This window comes from Lemur catta, chromosome 1 (assembly GCF_020740605.2).
Source record: "Lemur catta isolate mLemCat1 chromosome 1, mLemCat1.pri, whole genome shotgun sequence".
Lineage (NCBI taxonomy): Eukaryota > Metazoa > Chordata > Mammalia > Primates > Lemuridae > Lemur > Lemur catta.
Genome location: NC_059128.1, coordinates 82821774 through 82837332, shown reverse-complemented (window position 1 = coordinate 82837332; position 15559 = coordinate 82821774). Strand labels below are relative to the sequence as shown.

The 15559-nt window shown below is 37.4% G+C and overlaps 1 protein-coding gene across 6 annotated transcripts in view; it reads left to right on the top strand.

Annotated features, from left to right (window-relative positions):
- Positions 1–15559, top strand: part of ATP8B4 (ATPase phospholipid transporting 8B4 (putative)) — a 216460-nt gene that overhangs the window by 27008 nt on the left and 173893 nt on the right. For all 6 annotated transcript variants that reach the window (XM_045528911.1, XM_045528919.1, XM_045528900.1 and 3 more), the window contains exon 4: positions 4621–4679. In XM_045528911.1, the coding sequence (XP_045384867.1) occupies positions 4621–4679 (59 nt within the window). The remainder of the gene's footprint in view (positions 1–4620; positions 4680–15559) is intronic.

Sequence of the window (15559 nt, the reverse complement as noted above, 5' to 3'; positions counted from 1 at the left end):
CCCTAGGCTTGTTACAAAACACAGCTCTGAAAAACTGATTTTATGTTCTTTATATTAAACAGTGACTTCTACATGAGGATTTCTTGGAGAAATTAATGTCTGAGCAAGAACTAGTAATAGTTGTACATTTTCTGAGACATTAGTTTATTATTACCTAACAGATTTTGTGAAATAAATGGCAACAGACAGGCATCCCCTTTTTCTGTAGAATTTGTGGCCCATGTGAAGCAGGTGTGTGGGACATTATGCCATGCATTTTTATTATCCATCTTGACTCCAGTTGATCATCACCCTTGCATCTACATTTTCTTCTATTCTACTTTTAAAATTTGGACTATTAGTTTTCCTGTTGTACATTCTAGAATAGTTGTTTTAGAGATGGTTGTGTATGTAAACACTCTTGCATGTCTGAAAATGTTTGTATTTCTCCATCACATTTGATTGATTATTTGGCTGGGTATAGAATTCTACATTTAAAAACATTTCTCCTTAAAACTGAAAAGCTTCACTCCATTGTCTTCTAGCATCCTTTTTGCTGATGAGAAATTTCATGTTGATCTGATTCTTGTGTTTTGGGATAACCATTGTTTTTCCTTCTGGAAATTTTTAGAATTTTCTGCTTGTTCTTGGGGCTCAAAATTTTATGAAGATATGTCGGTCCATTTTCATTCATTCTGATTGGCATTTGGTGGCCCTTTCACAATGAAGACTTATGTCTTACTCCAGTGCAGGGAAATTTCCTTCCATTTATTTGATTATTTTCTCCTATCCATTGTTTATGTTCCCTTCTCCTAAGTTTTCTTTTCAGGTTTTCTTCCTCTTTGTCATTTTGATATATATTTTAAGAGATTTGTTCAATCTTATCTTCCATCCTGTCCATCCTACTCTACAGTATGTCCATTAAATATTTTTAATTTCTAGGAACTCTTTCTTCTTCTCTGCTTTCTTTGCTCATATCAGCTTGTTTGTGTTTCATGGATGCCATGTTTTCTTAAATATCTTTGAGGTACTAATTAGAATTAAAAAGAAAACTCAACCCCTTTTCCCTACCTGTCTTCAGGATTATATCTTCCCCTTGGATCCCTCTTTTTTGTGCTGTTGGTTTTCCTCAGAATATCTTTATCTATGAACGACTAGATAGATTGGTGCAGTTGTGAAGGTCTTTTTCCTTGCAATGCCTCTCTTTCAAACAGAAGGGCTAGTAGGTAATCTGCCGACAGAGAGGCTTTTCTGTGAGTTAGTCCTGCAGTCTGGCGAATCCCACAACCACTTTAGGAAGACAGGCTTTACTAGGAGTAGAGTCTGCTATAGCTGCTGTGGAGGGTAAGAGCTGCTTCTATCTTAGAAGCACCAAACACCCACCTTTGGTTTTCTCCTCTTGCATGTTGGCTACTCTCTTTAGTGGGCAAAGGAGGGAAAGTGGGAGGGCCCAACTGGCTCAGTTATTATTTGATTACTCTGATGATACTCTATAAGTAAGGTGATCATATAACTAATCATCCAAACTGAGACACTTTTGAGAGTGAAAAGGGACCCCAGTAACTATTTTTCCAAGATAATAGGCATAAACTGGGACTGTCACCCTGTCTGTAAACATAGTCTCAGTCTTGTGTTTACTGACTCTGACTTTGGAGCTGCTCTGGGGCTCCACTGGGAAGATCTCTCTTCTAAGTCTTTTGGCTGGGGTTCTTCATATCTTTTTTTCCCTGTCATAATGATCCCATCTGCTTTCTATTTTATTTTCTAGGCTTTCTTCAAAATTTATAAACCTCTGCTAGCCACTATTGTTTTCCAGCACTGTTATGTTTTTATTCTTTAAAAAAAACATATTTTCTGTAATTTCAGTTAGACATGAGAAGGAAGGGAGGTAAAAGGCATACTTAGTTTGCCATCTTAAATGGGTACCCCTTTTAACTCTTTCCCTCCACTTTAAACATGCTGGCTTACTGTAGTTTAGACATCCTTATGTATCACTTTACTCTTTTTTGGAACTGGACAAACTCAGTGATAATTGTGCAGGAGTGAGCTTATACCGGTAGATCATAAGCCCCTTGGTGACTACATTCCTTTCATTCTCACATCTGGAAGTGTCCCAGGATGCTTATGAAATAGCAGGCATTAGGTCATGGAACCTCTGAGCCATTCTCAGTTGGAGTCGTTAAGGGGGATTTGTTTTTAGCTTCCTCTTTTTGCAGGATGTGACTTATTGTCAAGAGGGGTTTATATCCTCTCATGCGCTATGGTAGCACATGGAAAAAACTTAATCCCCACAAAGATAATTCAGGCCTAGCATAGTCAGGTTAAAGGTATAAAACTGTAGAGATTTAGAGCCAAAGTCAAAATTTTGCAGAGCTTAATTGAAGGGATGTAAAATCTGCTAGAATTAATCCATGAAGACTCAATTCAGAAAGGTGATAATTATTGCAGAAGCAAAGATTGTGGCTTAATAACAAGGATTTAGAAGCAAAAGGAGGACTTCCTGGCTCTAATCAGGTCTTGTGATGCAAAAGCAATTTGGACACCCAGAGAAGGATCCAAATTGACCTACCATAGAAATTACTTGGCTGCTTTGAGAAAGGGTTAGACCCAATCCTCATGCAGACTGTGGGCATGATGGTTCCTACGTGGTTCATCGAGTCAAGATTCTGGTGTTTGGAGTTGGTAAAATTAGGTACAGAGCTATAGAATTCTGCTCTCGGACGTGCCTCATTAAAGTGTGCAATTTAAAAAGTATCACCCTCTGAATGTATGTGATTTATGCTAAAGCCAATTAATATACAAATTAGCATATCTGATTTTGATTCACTGCTAAAGTTAATCTATAAATTAGATGCAGCAGGTTAACCTTTTGCCGTGCAGAAATATCCACCCCCCAATAATATTCACTATTTTCTTGCCAGCAGTTTTACTATTCCTGGGTAAGGAAAGGCTATATAAATTATTTCACTTTTTAAGCTTTTAAGTTCTCTTACCCTCCTAAGTACCATTTTGGGCTTTGGTATTTCTGCTCTTTGTTGGAAAATCAGCAAGAAAGAGAGGATGGTACTTTTTATAGCTAGTATTTGAAATGTTTCTTTCAGGTGGGTGGTTGGTTGAGAGGTTGCTTCCTGGTGGATTCTGGATTTCAGAGTTATACACATTAGGAGCAAGCCCACTCAAGTGTCATCAGCTGTTGACATTAGTCCAGTATTGTTCTTATCAGCAATTAGCTGAGCCAGACTGGAAAACAGGAGCAATCACAGGGAACTGACTTTGTTAGATAGGGAAGAAGGCAGCCACATAGGTGGATACCAAATAGACAAAACACTCTCAAATAGCAGAAACCCAACTATAACCAAAGACAGGGTGTCATTTGTCAGGAGCACTCCCTAGAGGTGACTTTCAGACTTGGGAGTTGATGGGGGCTATGTAGACATTTTGAATCCTCCTGGACTTTTGGGAAAAATTAGTTCGTACAATTCATGGTACCTGGCATAAGTAGGGACAGGTGCTAAAATACATTCCTTCTTTTCTTCTCTCCCTCTTCATCTCCCTCATCTTCCTCATCTCCTTTCTACTGCCAGCTCTTCTTCTCTTCACTTTCCTCTTGTTCTTCTCTTCTCCATCCCTAACATATGCCTCCAAATTACTTTCCACCATCCAGTCTCCTTTCTCTCTGTGGTTGTAGGTGCCTTCTGTAGGCTCAGACTCTTATCCCAGTCCCTACACCTTTACCACCTGTCACCCAGTTGCAGAACTGTGGGATTAAGGGAATCCTAGGTGAGGTGGCCATATCACTTTCCTTGATGTCCAGCATGCATATCTGGTGGCTACTTTGCTGACTTTCTTACCATAGATTTCATTATTCCATTATAAACCTTTGGTCAACTCCAGTAGGAACTCTCCAGTAAACATGGGAGCAAGAACTTGTTACCCTTACTACAAGCATGCTCTGCTGATATTTCTGGGGCACTGTCTTTTCTTACTCTCTGCAAATTTTTATTTTGGCACTGTCATAATCTTTGGTTTTTTTGTCCTTTTATATTGCTATTTGCACTGGTGTTTGCATTTGCTTTCAGAAGAGATTTTATTCTTTGGTCACTTCCAGCTAAAAGCAGATCTCAGTCTCCTGATCATGTGGCATTCCTCTAGATATGCCTGGGTTGCTTATAAATGTCACCTTTTGCTCTATGATCATAAGGTCAGTGACCTCACTGGCTACTTCTGTGTGGTTTTATTTGTCTATGTTGTATTTTGTGACTTTGTAGCAAAAGAAAAAAACATTCCTTCCCAGGGTGCATGTGACTTTCAGTGGCTCTTTCTTCTTTAGGAACTACTGGAAGTTAAGAGAAAGCGTCTTTGCTGAGCTGAAGGGACATAGAAATTGGAGACACATAATGTTTTGCTTTATGGTTGGCATCAGAAAGACAATGAAAAATATTTCAGCTTTCCATTTTGGAACTTTCCAACACTTGTTCCAACATTTAGGCTGGAAAATGCAAATGCCCTTCAAATTTGAAAGGAAAGAATTCTTGCAACCTTGACAGCCATCGAAGTAACCTAAGTGATGTTATTTTAATGAGTTATATGTTTCTGTGGGCCTGAAATTTAATTTTATACCTGATTTCTCCTTCTGTTTAGAAGTGGAACGGAGAGTGAAGGCCAATGACCGAGAATATAATGAAAAGTTCCAGTACGCGGTGAGTAAAACACACATGGCATATACATGCTGGGGTAGGTTTTACCTTAAGGACAGTGGGATTTGTGTCTTCTAAACTTTATGCCCTCTCTAAAAACTTTCTTTTTTGGCCCATTTTAATAGCAAGGGGCCATACATTTCCATAAATACAGATCTTAGTAACATTTACACACTTATTTCTCTCCTGCACTGCGTGGTTGGTATGCTTATAGGGACAGGGAGATGATAAAATATCTTCTTTCTGAAGAATTGATGCTTAGTTCATTTTGATGCCCATTGGGGTAGTAGAACACACAGGAATAACATGAAAATTGTCCTTTTTGGTCATACTTGGTGATGGAAGTAGTGATAGTAGCCAATGATCAATGAATGGCATTTGGGGATTTTCTCTAAGCAACTCAGGCTGAATGTGGAAAAGTATATGTAAGAGAAACTTCCCAGGTCCTGAATGATTCTGTTCAGGTGAGAATGATTAGTTTAAGTGTGTGGGTTTTAAGCTTGTACTGAACTTTTTTTTTAAATGAGAGTTTTCTTCGTTTACATAATAAATATTTATTATGTGTCTACTAAATGACTAGCACCGTTCTAGGAACTTGGGATACATCAGTGAATAACTTTGCTAATCATATCATGGGCCCTCATAAAGATCTGATCCTTTATGACTCAACCTAAGTTACTGCATGGAATCTTTTCTACGCACTAAGATAAATAACTTGTAGCATTGCTTCTGTAGGTGACTTGTGGCCTATAAGACCTGTTAAATGATTAAGTGTACCAGCACATTTAATGAAAGAAAATTTCAATTCAAAGAGGGGTTTGATGGCCATTGAAGCATAGAAATATGAGAGTCATGGGGGCAAATTTGGCAATGTCCATTAAGCAGTGGCCAGAGCAGAGAGAGTTTGGTCAATGGAGTTTTTTGTTCCTGGTCTCTCCCATATATGGAGATGGATGCATTGGGCTACTGTTGCTTGATACTATTAATATTCAGCAGAAGTAGCTAACAACTCCTTTTTTCTCATGCTGTGCTCGCCGTGCAAACTTGGGTTATAATTTAATTTTCAACGTAGGCTTCCCTACAGGGATTCAGTATCCTATCTCCATGACAGATTTCTCATTGTAAAACAATACATTGGCACTCTGACTGTAGACTTGTAAGCTTGGTTAAAGTAAGTCTGCTCTTGACAGAAGGAGTCTCTCTCAGGAGGCTGATAAACATGCTTCTTAGCCTGGGAGAGGGAGGGACTATAATTCCCCAAGGTGATAAATGCCACTCTGGGTGGCCTCCTGACATATGGCCCCTCTGCTCAACACCAGACTTGGCCTAACCTTTGCATCCATTCCAAAGGCAGTCCTTTAACTGTAGAGGATGACCCTTGAAAGCCTTGACCATTAAATCCCAAATCAGAGGACGAGATACGTGTATGTTTTAAGACCTTAGGGAAGAAATCCCAGTAATAACTAATCTGCTATGGGATAATTATGCACAAGCACTTGGCTACTTTTACTGTTTTCCAGTGTATAACAAGTATAACAAGTATTTTCATTCTGTAAATAGCAGCTCTGTAAGGAAAGCCTTATTTTTTGTGCGTTTTTAAAGATGGTACAGTCTTTTCTATTTACAGTTATTTTTACTTAATTTATGAGATATTTCAAACTTACAGAGAAGTATGGGGAGTATTATGACACCATTGACTCACCAGCCGGATTGAAGAGATGTTAGCGATTTGCCATGATTGCTTCAGATCTCTCTTTCTTTTAAAAATAAAAATATGGTAGTGATGCAGAGATGGTTTTCTCTTGAACTTTCACGATATTGAGCAAAAGCACACACATATGTGGCTGTGGCTGTTTTATGTTGGCTTCTTGAATAGGGGCAAGGCAGTAAGTAGAACAGTATCCTTTGGCCACAGTAGATCGAACAAGGCAGGTCTGTCTGTGAATTAAAACATACAAAGAAATAAAATAAATCCATTATGGACTGGCAAAACCAAGAATGATAACAAAAGTTGACAAAGGAAAGCTACAGAGCAGAGGAGGGCACAGTTATCCCAAATGTCATGAGCACTGTTGTGGCTCGGAGGCATGAGCAAGTTAGGCTCCGAGAAGGATCTTGGGGCCCTCACCAGACCTGGCTGTGTTGTCTTGATTTGGGAACTCCCAACAGGATGACTGGCCATTCAGTGAGCTGTGGGGCCTCTCTCAGCCTTAGTCTGTTCAGGTACAAGTTGGGGATAATCAAAGTACCTACTTCATAGAGTTGTTGTAAGGAGTAAAGTAGAATAACATGCAGTGACCCTATGAACTAGTCTATGCAGAGCTGGGATATGAACCTATGGCTATCTAATTTTAACCTTTTTTTAAACCACTTCCTAAATGGAATATCCTTTTAAGAAAGGCAGCAGCCTGGGACCTTTTCTCAGTCTTGTCCAGCTTTAAAGAATATCACCCCAAAAGGAAATGGATTTGGAGGGACCCCAAGAGATCCCAGGGAGAATGTTCATAATAACTGAAGAAGTAATGTTTCCACCAACAGCCTGGAAACAAAATGGGAATAAATTGAAACTAATAAAAAGATGTAAGGACAAATGGTGAAGTACCATCAAATGTAGTAGAATGGGTATTTTGGAATAAGATGAACAATAGTTTGAATCCTTCCTTTTTCTTTTATTGCTACCTTATGATCTCAATCTATTTATTTCTCTGAGCATAAGTTATTTCACCTATGAAATGGGGGGGAATTTTCCTCATAGGGTTATTTAGTAAAGTCTTAAATTTAATAACTTACATAAAATATTTGATAATGGTAAGACTAGCTAAATTTATTAGATGCTTATTATGTACCAGGCCCTGTGCTAAGCCTTTTCTATAGATTTTTCTCTTAATCCTAACATAGCTATGAGCAAGTACTTACAATATATTTTAGATTCCCTATGAAGAAGTGGATGAAGTAAGGTATCGGTAATAGTAATGTTAAAAAGATACTGAGAAATTAGCTAGACTTGTGTTTGCTGCAGATGTTATGCCAAGAAATGAACAAATTTGTGATACTGAAGGTGTGGAAGTTGCTGACAAATTATGCAGATGATGCAACAGCAGGGAAAGCAATGCACCTAAAACAAGAGAACTAACAATGAAATGATTGTGGGAGTAGACGGTCCCTTCTCAGATAAGCCATATCATAATGATAATAATTCAGTGAGAAAATTATTGATTACCTACCCTGTGCAAAGCATTCGATGAATTTGGGAAATTTTCCCACAATTTCAGCTTAGATATTGACCAGACACATGGTTAACGGTGATAACAATAATAAAGATAGTGACAATAATGGTAGCTTAACACATGTATTGTTTACCCTATAAAAGGCATGATTCTAAGCACTTTACTGCATTAAACTTATTTAATCTTACAGCAATTCCATGAAGTACTTTTATTATCTCACTTTTATGCATAAAAACATTGAGGGATAGAGATTTCACCTAAGTGACTTACTCAAGGCCACACAGCTGGATAATGGCTCCCATTCATGTAGCTGTGAATCCAGCTGTGTACCAGGTGCTTGGCACATACTTCAATCTTCCACAAAACCCACTGAGATGAAGGAGATGGGGCTCTATTTAGTAACTTGTCTAAGTCACACAACTAAAGGGTGGCCAAGCTGGAATTCTAATTCATATTGGTCATATTCGAAAGACTTTTTCCATGATAGCATGTTGCTCTTTTGACCAATCTTGGCAAACAAACAAACAAACAAACAAACCTCAATCTCATCCCCTTCCCTCATATACCCGCTGGTAAAGTTTTTATACTCTAAAGACAAAGGTAGATAAAGGAGACATAAAATTTTAACCATGTGGGGCTAAGAATAACCTTAAATCTTCCCCTTAGCTTTTGTAGATGAGAACTGGAGAGACAAAGATACACAAAACTCAGATAAATGGTGCATTTTCTATAAACATTAAGCCTGCCAAGCAAACTTTTCTCTTTGGGGCTGAAGGAAGATGCTTTAATACCTAGAGAACCTTCATTTTTCAGCAAACCCTAAAGCTGCAAAGGACATCAGAGGACATAGCACAGGCTTAAAAATGATCCAAAGCACTTTTGAGAGATAAAGGGCTTAGAACATAAACAAAAGACACAGTTAATGGTTCTAAGTAAAATTAATTGGTAAATTAGACATGCTATTGTGGGAACTGGAAAGTGGGAAACATAAAATTACATGAGGGATTTAGATTGCCAAGACGTGGAAAATAAAGTGGGACTGGAGAGTGAAGAGAGAGTGAACCAAGTGCTAGAATTATTATTCGCATTAGAAGGAAGTTCAAAGTTTTCTTGGTTAATAATAGGAATGAATAATAGAAGTAATGAAAATAGTTGTATTAAAATATGTTAATGTTCAAAATGTTAGAAAAATTGTGAGAGTGAGCCAGACAGCCAGACTCATCATCCCTAGTTCAAAGTCAATGGTAGAAGTAGAGACAACAGTTGTAGTTGTATTAAAACTTGTGGATGTCAAATGTCATAAAAAGCATTAGCTTAATTGTAGGTATTTTCTGACTTCGTTTAAAAATATACAATGATGGAAAACATTGGTTCCCAGTGGTTCCTGTTCTCTCTTTCTTTCACATAGGCCTAGGCACGGTCTTCATTCAATTTTCTTGAATTTCAGAAGGGAGATGAACTCATTTAAGTGTTGACAAAATTATCCTGCCTCAAACTCAGAAACTTCAGGAAAGCTGAACATTTAATAAATTTTATCTGAATGTATTTCAGGTGCAAAGGTAGATGAGAAGTTTCTAAAGAATTTTTTTTCCTGAGCTGAATTATTGATCCTTTTCAGGAAGTACACAGGCTTACATAAGTTGGTGAAGATTTAATCAGAGAGTTTTGCATGTTTATAAAGAAGGCCTTCCATCCAAAAATTATGATTCTAACACTATAATTGATTCCTAGAATCTTAAAATGCCTTGTTGTATTATGGTTATTGGATGGGATCTGTTGTTCCTCTCATGATCTTTGTCATTGGTAGAACAATGCCCATTTGGGTTTTCCAAAGTGTTCCTGCCGTGCAACAAGCCCGGCAGACAGTGCTACAGCACCGCTGCTAAGACTTCCTTCAACATAAACCCCTTTCATTTCCCTCACACCCATTTAAACAGGGCTTCGTATGTTTCCACAGTCACTTCTTTTTTCTTTTAACTCAGAATCTAAGTGGTTAAGAGTGGACTAGAAGAATATGGTCCACCATCATTCTGAGTGTGTGAGCTTAGACGGTCACTGGACCTCTTTACGCCTACATTGTAATGATGTGTCTGTGTTTCTCTGAAAAAAGAGTGGCCTCACAGTAAAATTCCATGTGCCTGTGTGTGTGGGCAAATAGATTATTCATTGTTCCCTTTTTATAGAAATAAAAATGATTTTCAAAATTCAATATTCACAAGGTACCTGTTCTGTACCCAACAACACGTATGTTTGTTGCCTTATTTACTTTCCAAAAAGGATTTGAGGCAATGTACAAAAAGCATATAAAGCTCAAAGGGATAAAAATACATGAGGAAAATGGTATGGACAAGGAATTTTTAGGGGGGTTCCAAAGTGCATGCTGGAAGGACCTGTCTGCTTAGACTAGCAGTGTGTTGAGTGTGACTGGGGTTATTAAGAAAGGGGGTCAAATTCTGCCTTCCAACTTCAAGGAGCATGTATAGTTTACTCAGGAAGAGAAGCCCGCTAGAATGAACCTCATAACAGCTAATAATGAAAAAGTGATGGAAAATTCTAATTGTGTGATGTGGCCTGTAAATGTTAGGGAAAGGAGAGCACAATGTGAGTGAAAACGTTTGAGGAAGTTTTGCCTAGGAAATGATTCCAGCTTTCTTTGCTTATTTGTACCACCAGTGTTAGCAAGCAGAGGCATGAGCAAAAGCCTGTAATTGGACCTAATTTGAGGTGAGGGTGTGTCATGGGAAATTGTAGCTCAGGTAGGTGAGACCAGACTGTTTATGAGAATTTAAATAGGAGGTAACAGGCTGTCAGGAGCTGGGGAGTCACAAAGTGAAAAGGGACTTTATTTGCCTTGCAGATTAAGTAGGCCACATACCCATACATTTCTATTAAACAGGGGACAATGAATGGAAATGCCCAGGTTTATATGGTACAGAACTTGGGTGTGGTGAGAGCTGTAGATTTAGGAATAGCTGTTGGAAAGAGATACTCCAAGCTGGTAGAAAAATGGAACTTATTAAGGAGTGATGGCTGAGATGGGAGGTGTGGGAGTGGGAAGTCACAGTTAGAGAGTGGGAGGGAAGGAGCTTAAGAAGGAGCAGAGTGGTGAGGATTGGGAACAAAGAACAGTGGGGTGGAAGTCTTGGAGAGTAGAGCCTCTCAGGAGAGATGAAGTGGTTAACCAGATCTAATGGTAGGTGCCCTTGAGCTTATGGACTAAGGAAATGCATCTTTAATCAGAAGGAAGTAACTGGAGGACATCAAGAAAGCTTTCTTAATTTTTTAAAAAAGTTGAGGTTTGGAAGTCAGAGGCCAGAAAAAAAAAAAACCTGTAAAAAAAGGGAAAAGTAGGCTCTACGCCTATTCAATTAAGAATTTGCAATAAAAAGGAGAGAAACAGTATAAAAGCTTTTAGGCTCACTGAAATTTGGAAGAGAATTTTTGAATCAGCCTTCTCACAGATTTTGGCTTTTGAGGTACGTACATAAAATCCATGGAAAGGTAAAATCCTAAATATTTTCTTGGGGAGACTCATGGGATGTCAACATGTTGGGACACATCCCAGTCCTGCTTTAATCCTCAGACTGACAGGGAAATTGGATTTCTCTTTCCTTTCTTCTCGAGCAGCAGAGTGACACTGCCAGTATGCCACGGAGCCTCACCAATAGGCCTGATAAGCAGAGCAATTTGTGCACCAGCCGAAGAGTACAGATGATGACAGGCAGTGTGACAAGTTGGAATTAGTCATGGAAAGCGGCAGTCACTTGCATTTGTTATGTGTTCCTGGTTGTTAGCTGTTGCTTTTTTGTATTGGGGCATCCCCATAGTAACAATGGCTTTTTAGCAAACATTGAAAATGACTTCTGTTTTGTGTGCTCTTATTATCTGTGTGTATTATTCTAAGTTCAATATGACAGAGGTTTTTATTTTTTCTTTGTAAATAATTTACTTGTAGGAGAAAAGATATTTATTGGACATCTCTCAAATTCGTTTTCTGGATTCAAGAGTATAAAAGCATAAATATTTTATCTTTTTGACATTTGATTTGTTTAAATAGTGTTATTCCTTGGCTGAGCATTTATCTGATTTCTTGTTTCCTTAATTTGGCTTGACTGTTTTAATCTTTTTTTTTTTTTTTTAGGCTCTGCATTCCTATTCCTAAATCTTCTAAAATAGCACATTAAAGTAATTAAAGAATCGGGTTAAACTCTAACACTCTAAGGTGTCTGTCTGTTATTTACCTTTTCTAGGTTGGAGATAATTTCAGCGTTCTCCTAAACTAATTCCCATTCCATCTGCTTTGTGAAGTAAATTTTAAGTAAAACCACACGGATTTGGCTTATGTATTTATTTTTAATGTTATTTTCTTCATTGAAATGGCACAAAACTGAAAAGCATTCAAGCAATACGTAATTAGAAGAGTGAAATTAAATAATCTTTGACAGTAGAATTTTGGAGCTCTATCATAGATTGGCTATAGTGGAATAAATTTAAGGTACGACTGAGAAGTGAAAACATGGAGTAGGAAGAAAAGTAAATACCTTGTTAAGGGAGAAGTACAAATGCAGTTTCCTTTGTTGGCAAATAGTGTATGAAAGCAATCCATAAATCAACTATGTGTATGAAATTGGGCAAAGTCAGTAACAATTGAGAGGTTAACAGAAAAACCACTAACCCCAACGGTCTCAAAGTGGTTTCTAATCTTGTTTTGTAATTTTCTTTACTGGACCAAATAGTCTAGTTCTGTGAATCATATTGCCAAAAGATGGTAACTATCATATTTTACGTTTTGTAGTTGAAAGCTTGATCAAATCACTCACATAAAAATGTAGTCTCAAATTCATGTCCAATATTGTGAAACCAGTGCTCAGATTACTGTTGCATTTTATATCTGACTCTCTATGTGGTTTCTTTTTTTTTTTGACAAATAAAAATTGTATATATTTATAGTATACAATATGATGTTTTGAAATATGTGTACATTGCAGAATGTGTACATTAATCAAGTTAATTAACATATGCATTACCTCACATACATATCATTTTTTTGTGTTGAGAACACTTAAAATCTACTCTTATAGCAATTATCAAGAGTACATGATGCAGGTTTGTTACAAAAGTAAGCTACTTAGGTTTTAAAGTTAAACTTAAGACACCTTAAAAATGATCCTAGGAGTTGGTTAGGAGCTGTATATGTGTATATAAATGTATGTGTGTTGCGTGAATGTGCATGTGTGGGTAAAATTGTTGTAAGGATGTATACGGCTTGATAAGAGTGTTCTGGCTTGAATAGCGAGAGACTGTTCTTTGAGGAGTTAAGCAGAGGACAGCAATCAGACTTACACGTGTAGATTGGTGATTTCAATCTCTAGCTGCTGATACTCTTGACTTGACGTCTCTAGTAATCCTGGTCTGTGTTTTATGTGTGTTCTTGGTTGTCAATCTTGCTGTGAATCAAGCCCACATCCTTACATGTGGCCGTTCAGGCACCATCTATTAATAGAGATGTTGTAGATGGTGACATTCTGCACCAGTTGTCTAAAAGTTCAGGAAAGAAAGGTTCTTTTATACCAAAGGGAAAACCTGACTTTGCTGGTACTGTAAGGAAATTAGCTTAAGTTCATTGTGGAATCTCCGTATGGAATTATCCTTTAAAGCTTTCCCATCCAAGTCTGTATACAGAATTCTAAGCAACTACATATCCTATCTGTGCTTATATCCCTCTAGAGGAGGGGAACTCACTACCTCCCCAAACAACATTTTCTGTATTTGGATAGTTTTGGTCATTAGACGATTTTTCCATCAATTGAGCCAAATTGATATTCCCTTGCTTTATTATCTATTGGTTTTAGCTTTTCTTTGGAGGCCAAAGCAGAGCAAACATGTCTCCTGTTTCACGTGACAGCCCTTCTGATATTTGTATTTAAAATATCAAACATGAATTCATTGAGTAGGCTAATCTCCAGTATAATCACCTGCTGTTCACTTTCTTTTCAAAGAACTTTAGCTTTTCCATGGCCTCTTAAAGTGGGTTCTCCAAAGTCAAACACAATAGTCTAGAAGCTATTTGACTATCTTGAAGTAGAGAAAGAATTATGAATGCAGTCTAAGATTGCATTATCTTTTCAGTGATTGTTGATGTCTATTAATCTAATATTAATTCCATTTTTATTGTTAGTGACAAGGACTGTGTCACATTTATTTCTGTACCTTGCTTGTCATAGGGCTTGGCACATAACAGGCACTTTGTCATTAAATTCTCCCTTTCATTATTGTATCATATGTGGACTTACTGAACATCTTCATCGATGTTTAAACCAATGGGCCAGTTAAATCAGAAGCTCTGGGGGTAGAATCAGGCATTTTTTTAAAAGCTCCCCTGGTGATTCTAATGGGTGGCCAGGATTAAGAATCACTGGTCTAAGTAATAAAAATATTGAACACAACATTGCTAAGGACATAGCCATGTGCCTTATCAGTAGAGACCTCCCTATAGGTTGCTGTTGGGCCATTAATAATTACATCTTGTTTACTTAACTAGTTCGAATTTCTGTAATGAACTGTTCTTGCCACCAGCCTGATTTTTCTTTAATTATATTGGATTATTGCTTTTTGTCTTAATAGCAGAAAGGCTTTTAAAAAAATCTTTTATAGTGCTGGTTTAGATGACTTATATGTGCATGGAAGCAGAAGGATGGAACGAATAATTGAACTTTGAAGATTCCTTTCCAAGTCATGTTTCTATGATACTTGCAAACCACTTAGTCCCATGTTCAATATTTTAAAGACTCTAGTAGACCAAATACCACAAAAATGCCATTGTACGAAGCAGGACATTTTTGAGGTTAGAAGCACAAATGGGCTGAACTTCTTTATAATGTTTTGCAGAGAGAGCATTGTTCAGACTTTTCTAGGTGAGAAAACAAGATAAAGGATTATTTGATTTTTTTCTTCTCTCCCTTGCACTCTGATATGAGAAAATGGATAAACTGCGTGTTGTGCTAAATAATGTGAAAAATCCATATTTATGCTAGTGCCTATCTTCCTTTGGCAAAAGTACTTCTCTAGGTTATGTACTGAAAATTGTTGCATTTGTTGTGAATTATGAACAATTATAGTAGCTCATGTTATTTTCTTATAAATGGAATTGCTTTCTCCCCATGTATTATTTTGTATTTTTTTCAGTTGGGCTTATCAGCCATGTATTGAGTAATTATTGAGTGTTTATCACTTTGTTAAGTTCTCTAGACACTTAAAAAAGTATAAGATGAGGCCTAGTCCCTTTAGAAGTTTGCCATCCCCTTGGGATTTTGAGATTATTTCATGTACATAAATGATATAACAGCATAAGGTATGATAAAATTAAGTATGAAAGTATTGTTAGTTTTAGAATTAACATTTTCACTATATCTGGGTAAGGAAGACAATTTTCCAGGAAGAGATACATGTATTTCTTTTCTTAAATTTGTTCATATTGGTAATAAATATGTTTTAAAAATATGAAAGAATAGTAAAATACCACATTCTATTTTTTTTTTTTTTTTGAGACAGAGTCTCACTCTGTTGCCCAGGCTAGAGTGAGTGCCGTGGCGTCAGCCTAGCTCACAGCAACCTCAAACTCCTGGGCTTAAGCGATCCTCCTGCCTCAGCCTCCCG